This window comes from Nicotiana sylvestris, chromosome 1 (assembly GCF_000393655.2).
Source record: "Nicotiana sylvestris chromosome 1, ASM39365v2, whole genome shotgun sequence".
NCBI lineage: Eukaryota > Viridiplantae > Streptophyta > Magnoliopsida > Solanales > Solanaceae > Nicotiana > Nicotiana sylvestris.
Genome location: NC_091057.1, coordinates 8,377,703 through 8,385,471, shown reverse-complemented (window position 1 = coordinate 8,385,471; position 7,769 = coordinate 8,377,703). Strand labels below are relative to the sequence as shown.

The 7,769-nt window shown below is 32.6% G+C and overlaps 1 protein-coding gene across 1 annotated transcript; it reads left to right on the top strand.

Annotated features, from left to right (window-relative positions):
- The first annotated feature begins 5,380 nt into the window (after nt 1-5,380).
- On the top strand, nt 5,381-6,634 carry LOC104239489 (glycine-rich protein). Its single transcript, XM_009794131.2, has 2 exons — nt 5,381-5,639; nt 6,192-6,634. The coding sequence occupies exons 1-2, from the start codon at nt 5,540-5,542 to the stop codon at nt 6,419-6,421; spliced, it is 330 nt and encodes a 109-aa protein (XP_009792433.1). The 5' UTR covers nt 5,381-5,539; the 3' UTR covers nt 6,422-6,634.
- Nucleotides 6,635-7,769: the final 1,135 nt, after the last annotated feature.

The following is a 7,769-nucleotide window of genomic DNA, read 5'->3' as shown; positions in this document are numbered from 1 at the left end:
CTCCAGAGAAAGAAGGTTATACCTTGCAAGTGGATCTATAAGATAAAACAAAGGGCAGATGGTTCCATTGAGAAGTTTAAATCTAGACTTGTCATACGTGGAGACAATCAATAAAAGGGGGTAGATTTCACTGAAACCTTCTCACCTGTAGTCAAGCTAACCACCATTAGGTACTTACTTTTTGTTGCCATTAAAAGAAATTGGCTTGTATTTCAGTTGGATATTAATAATGCGTTCTTACATGGGGACTTAGATGAGGAAGTGTATATGAAGGTTCCTCCCGATCTCTCTGTTACTTCTGTCTCTTCTGGTTCTACACCTCCTTTTGCTGTAAACTTTAAAATTCTCTTTATGGTATTCGACAAGCTTCTAGACAATGGTACGCTAAACTTTCTTCTACTCTACAATCTAATGGTTTCCAGCCTAGTTTGAATGATTATTCTTTATTTAGAAAGTTTGATGGAAATAGTTTAACTATGGTGGATGTATATGTTGATGATGTTCTTATAGCTGGGGATAATGTCTCTGAAATCAATGCACTAAAGCAGTTTCTAGATGACCAGTTCAAGATGAAAGATCTAGGAGAAATTCACTATTTTCTTGGACTTGAAGTGGTAAGAAATTCTGATGGATTCTTAGTCAGTCAGCACAAATTTGTTTTGGATCTCTTATCTGAGTTCAAGTATTCAAATGTGAGCTCTGTGGTATCTCCACTTGATCCGCATGTTAAGCTCTCTGTTGAGGTTGGTGATTTACTTACTGATCCTTCATTATATAGACAGTTGGTGGGTAAGTTGAATTTCTTAAAATATACCCGGCCTTAAATTTCTTTCACGGTTCAACACTTGAGCCAATTTATGTGTGCTCCCAGATTGCCACATTTGGAAGCAACCTATCATGTTCGTAGGTACTTATCTGGTACTTCTTCTTTGGACCTGTTTTGGTCTAACCGTTCTGGTTTTGCTCTCAAGGAGTACTGTGATTTTGATTGGGCAAGTTGCGCCTACTCTAGAAAGACGATTAGTGGCTTTGTCTTATTCCTTGGTGGCTGCCCTGTGTCCTAGAAGTCTAAAAAGCAGCCAATTATTGCTCTTCCTCTGTTGAAGCCGAATACAGGGCATTTCGATTGCTCGTAGCAGAGGTGGTTTGGATTCTTCGGCTTCTTTCTGATCTTGATATCACTACCTTGATGGTTGTTGATGTGTTTCGTGACAGCCAATCAACTATACATATAGCCAAGAATCTTGCATTTCATGAACGGACTAAACACATTGAAGTTGGTCGTCACTTTGTCCAGGATGCTTTGAAGTCTGGTGTTATCAATCTTCTCTCCATCTCTACATCTTCTCAGCTTGCTAATGTTTTCATAAACCTTTTTTGAGTGTTCTTCAATAGGCTTTTATTTCCAAGATTGGAATGGCCTCTCCTTCCAGCTTGATGGGAAGTGTTGGATCACAGGTTGTGCAGCAGCCCAGTCCATTATCAAGGAAGCCCACTAGAGTTGAACTGGCCCAACTAAAGACTCCCTCACACACATTTGTATTAGACTATTATAACTTAATAAGACTCAGTCCAATTATTGTAGTTAGAGGATCTGATTCATTTTGTACAGATGGCTTGACTATTGAATAAGAAGAGAAAAATCATTTTCCTTTTGTTTTCTCTCATACATTGAAAACTAGGGTTAGCCATTTACATTTGCCCTTAAATCTGCTTCGATCCTTCATGCTTTCAATATTGACCATTTATTAAGTGGCAACTAAATAATGTATAAAATAAAACTTTTTTATAACGAGATTATTTTACCCAATATTGGTAACCAGAAATGCCCTAAGACTCCTATTATAGAAATACATAAAGGAAAAAGTTTCTTTTGCATTTATCTTTTCAGGAAACAAAATTGATGAAAACCGAATCAGTATTTATGTATCTTTTCTTTTTTTCTGTTTCGTTGTCGCTCGTATTTTAGAAAGACTTTGCTTGAGTTATAAAGCAGATGAAGAGAGTTATCCGTACTGACAAGGATTATGGTAAAGTTATAAATACTTAATCATCTCTAATTAGAGGTTTCGAATTCGAATTCAGAATATGGGTTTAACTCCGTCAAGCATGTACGAGTAGTAAAGAAGTATAGAGCACTTTAGTTGGTTGTTGACCAACAGAAAGCATGGGAAAAAGATGCGCAAACGAAAAAGGGCTAAAAGAATGAACGAAGTAATTTCGTATATAAAGATATGAGTTTCCAGGTTTAGATCGAATTGACAATTTCAGAATTAATATAATATATCAAACAATTAATAAAAAATAATACCGAAATAACTATTTCCGGCATAACTTGTCGTCAACCCAAACGACCCCCCTAAGTGAGAAATCAGAAAGAAAAGAAAATTGTCCCTCTTGTTTGACTTAAAACATATAAAGAGTCATTGGGTACGTCATTTAAGTCTTTGGGTATTGAACAGGTCAGAAGAGTATATATAACCACTATTTCTAGATATTTTAGGATAAGGTAGTCCTACAAGTTGAGCAAACTTAAAAATTCTTTATTGCATGATTCTCCAGTAATATATCAATATTCAATGTACTATGATGCCCCTGATGCCCTTTGTGTTTAGAGATCATATGATTGAATTATAATGTACCTATTATCAATAACGGTCATGACCAAATGACTGGTAAGTATTTTTTATTCTTAATCAATAGTTCGAGTTTGAATTTTGAATATAGAATAGCTTTTATTAAAGAATATTTTATCCTCAAAGTAAAATTTTTTTTGTGTGAATCTGATTTTAGTCGAATCCTAATAAATACTAAATGCCGAGTAAAAATTTAAAAAAAAAAAGGGAAGATACCTATCACGTTTTATTTTAAGTTATTTTAATTTAGTATTCTTTCGTATAGTTGCCATAGATCTTTGTTTTTAGTTTTGGTTTGTAGGTCGATGTACGTAAGCCACTTGGTCATATTGACGTATTCTTAGGACAAGGTTTAATAAATGGTTAACCATTAGTATGAATAATGGACCGGCAGAAATAGTGAAAATAGCATGAGCTAATCAGTTTTTGAACTGGTAATCAAAAAATAGTCCGTATTTGTGAAGTTATTAAAAAAAATAGCCATTATTTTATGCGGCGATAAAATTTGGACAAAAATACTCTAGCTGAAATACGGAAAGATCCAGTATAATATATTAGAATATGAAGCTCCTGCATTTAAACTTTCAACATATTATGTTGGAACTCCAGCACATTATGAACATTATGCTGGAATCTCATATGTAAAAAATTCGACCTAAACATATTATGCTGGAATTTTTTCGGATTTTAAGAGTGTTTTTGTTCAAATTTTATCTTTACATAAACATTTAGCTAAAATTTGATTACTTTTGATATTAAGGCTATTTTTCAATTGTCAGCTGTAAATCAAGCTATTTCTGATTTTTTCCCCATAGAAATATGGTTGAGAAGTGTTTTGCAGTTTGAGATTTTATACGGCTTGAGGTATTTCTGACTAATACTTACCTTTTTTCCACCCGGTATTTATATCAAATTGGAACTCGGTTAATTTGCACTTGCACCGAAAAGTTTCTCTTTAGAGATAAAGTATTTTTCACTAAAGACGATTTTATTCGTTACTCGAAACTTTTAATTAAAAATAAATATATTAAAATTATATTATTGAATTGATATAAATATCGGATACGGACAGGAAATGAACAGCCTTTCAACTGATAAGGGACTGTTTGACATCTTCTGCTGCATTATCTTTTTCTTCATTCGTGTTTTAATTTGTAGGCCAGCAACCCCTTGCACGTGGTTTGACTCTTCCGATTCTCTCTCAAATACTTGTTCTTAAATTAAAAATATGTATAAAATATCAAAAATACTTTTTATGACGTAAGCTATTTTCTACGTATCAATTTAGACGACGTAATTTGGTTTAACACAAAATTTATGAAAAAATAAAGACCTTTAAATATATAGTCTTAAAAGCTTAAGGGGTAAAAGCTTTGTGGGATATTTGCGTAGCTATAAAAGTTTTTCATTAAAATAAAGTGAGTAAAATGAAAAGTTTAAAGTTAAATTATTTTTAAATATAAAAATATTTTATTCTTTTTTGAACGGATTAATAAAAAAATGTGTTCTTTAAAACAAATATGTCATATATATATATATATATATATATATATATATATATATATATATATATATATAGTCCTTAATAAGGAATCCATTAGTAGATCAGGTTATTAATTTCTTTGTTTTTTTTTTTTGGTTTTAAGCGACTACTTTATATTAGAATTAAAAATGTTTTGCAGGGAGTGGTTGCTCATAGGCAGCATTACAAAAGGTACTATGTAGAGCATAACCTACACTGGGATGCCTAGCTACACTAGTTGTACTGTTAGATGGAGGCGTAGCTATACTATTTAACATTGGTACATCAAAAATATTAATACTACTGCTACTACAGACATTACTAGAAGATGGCTTATCCGAAGGTTGACAAAATTTGTTCATGTGTGTACGCCAGGCCTTTGCATTGAGATGTTTAGTTGCTGATCCTGGAGGAGATGTTTGAGGATGAAAGGTGGAGGGTTGCTCAAAAAAGTGATGTTGCTCCATTCTTTGGAGTTAGACTGTGAAAATATTTTCTTTGTTTGACAATTAATCTTGACCTGGATTACTTGCTTTTTACTATAAAAAAATTAAATTTAAATTTATGCTTTGAGAATAAGCGTAAGTTCAACTCTTTAAGAGAGGTGGAGCGAGGATTTAAAATTTACGGGTTTGAGATTCTACTCCTTTTAAGTTATGAGAGATATTTTTAGTAAGCTTTTTATAAAATAAATATAGAATTTGAACAAAAACTACTACATTCAAACGCATCAATAACCTAAACTCTACTTCTCCTCTAGTTCAAGACTCTCTTCATGTGGAAATGACATTAGGTAGCCATTTTAAACATGTTGTTTAAAATATATTCACAGTTTACAATGTATTTAAAGATTAGCCAATTTCGCTCAAACTTCAGGACATGGCGTCCTAGAGTTTAAACCTCAAAGTTTAAACTTCAAGATATCGTATCCTAAAGTTCGAAAATTGTGTGTCCAGAAGTTCGAATTTTATGTCCTAAATTTTAAATTAATAGTTAAAAAATTCATGACACTTAATCCTAAATTTCAAATTACCATCTCAAAAATTCATGACACTTAGTCCAGAATTTTGGATGAATTAGCTCATCTTTTTACACATTATAAATTGTAAATATATTTTAAATAGCGAGCTTAAAAGTGACTATTGCTGCACTTGGTCAGACTTCACGTTCACTCTCTTTACTGCCACTTGTAGGCCGGGTTTCTTCGTGTCTTTGGTCCACACAATAATGTACATTTTCCCTCATACCTCCAAGTAGTACCATTCCCTTCAATTATTTATGCATTCAAATCATACTATAAAGAGAACCCAAGAGTACATCAGTTTCTTCATCCCTTAATTTCATAAGCATCATAACTAAACTTTGAACAAAAAAAGAAAACATGGGTTCTAAGGCATTTCTGTTTCTTGGCCTTTGTTTGGCTTTTTTTTTCCTGATAAGCTCTGAGGTTGTAGCTGGGGAATTGGCTGAGACTTCCAACCGTAAGCTTACTCTCATTTTACTATGAAAAAATGAAAATCTCTTCTCTCATTATTTGATATAGGATTCAACTAATAATTATTTTGTATGCATTGAGTATTTTAACATGTTGTAACATTCTTTAACCTTTCAAATTAGTGTTTATCAGCTAGTAAAGCTCAATTTAGTTTCCACATCGAGCTAGTAGTTGAGTTACATTACTATCGCTATAGCTTGATAATAACTCTTAATATGTAGTCCTTTTATTTCATTTTAAGTGTTTTAATTTGGATGGATATGAAGTTTAATTGAGAATGTAAGTAAAATCTTTGAATCTTGTGATTTTATAAAGTTGTATAAAAACATACCAAAAAATATCCTTTAAATCTTGTGGTCTTAAACATGTCTTGTATAAGAAGAGCCATAAAGGGTAAAAATGAGAATGGTGGAACTTAAAACTTACTTATTGATTAAATATAGAAAGAGTATTTTTCTTAAAAAATAATAAAAGGAAAGAACGATACATAAATTGAAACATATGAAGTACTATGTTTTAATTTTCATAATTGGTGCAGCAATGAAATTGGATAACGAGAATGGAGTAGACGTTGACGGACGTGGAGGATACAATGACGTTGGCGGCGATGGATATTATGGTGGTGGTCGCGGCCGTGGTGGTGGTGGTTATAAACGTAGAGGATGCCGCTATGGTTGCTGCAGGAAAGGTTACAATGGTTGCAAAAGGTGTTGTTCCTACGCAGGTGAGGCCATGGATAAAGTCACTGAAGCTCAGCCTCACAACTGATCATTATGTGTAATATATAAAGAGTTTAAGTTATATATGTCGTTAGTATATGTAACTTATACGTTGTGACAAGATGTAATAATCTTGCTACTTTAGACCTTGCTTGTAACAAGTATGAATAAAGCCATTCGGTTCTTATGGATGGTTGGTCATGTAATGTTTTGTTGTACAATATTTTGTGACAATATGTTTCCATATTGTTTATTTTCTTCATATTTTAGAGTAAAGGGTTTTCTTTTATTTTATGAATCCGACAATTTTCTTTTAATTTCATCCGCGAATTTACAATTCAAGAAGAGATGGAGCTACAATACAACTAACGGGTTCTGGTTGAATTCAGCAACTTCGATCCAAATTTGATATATTTATTGTAAGAAAATTATTAAATATGTACAAACTATATAAAATAAAATAACTTAAGGAGACTAAAAGCAAAACTTCAGGCACCACATCTAATTATCCAAACTACTCTAAATGGTCAAAGAGGGAGAAATAAGCAGATCCACGATTTAATCGTGGAGAATAATTAGAAAAAAGCTAGGAGTATATTAGATGGCGCAATCATATTATTTGCAGTTTCTTCTAGAAAATCTATCAAATTGAGCAACAAAAGTTTCAGGAACTTTAGTTAGTGTTTGTTCCTAAAACTTTTCCCCAAGTTGTTTTTGTAATATAGGTAGAATGATCTAAATGACACTTATACTTATGTCACTTTGTTATGTCGGTCCTCCTACTTCACTTTTTTTTTCTTCATTCAGACACTTTAACTTGTTCAAAATCAATATCTTAAACCCCTGTGACCGCGTGTGTATCTCACTTGCTTGACGTGGATGACACATCATATTCCACGTCATTTTTTATATTTTATCTACTAAAAACATTTATTATATATTATTTTCTTAAAGAAAAAGAAAATCAATGCCTCCATCTCATCTCTCTCGGAGAAATTCAAAAATAGCCAGATTTACAACTGGTCGTTCAAAAATAGCTCAATTTCAAAAGTAATCAAAATTTAGCCACTTTTCATGTAAAGATAAATCTGAGCGAAAACACTGTTCAAAACCCGGAAATATGCCAGTGTATTATACTGGAGTTCCAGCATAAGTATGCTTGAACTCCAGGATATTATACTGGAGTTCCAGGATAAGTATGCTGAAACTCTAGCATAATATGATGGAGTTCCAGCATAAGTACACTAGAACTCCAGCATAATATACTGGAGTTCCAACAAGTATAATTGTCCAGTATAATATACTGGAGTTTGGAGCACCGGTGCTCCAGTCTCCAGTATATTATACTAGAGTCAGCAAAGTATATCGGTCCAGCATAATATGTTGGAATTCATACA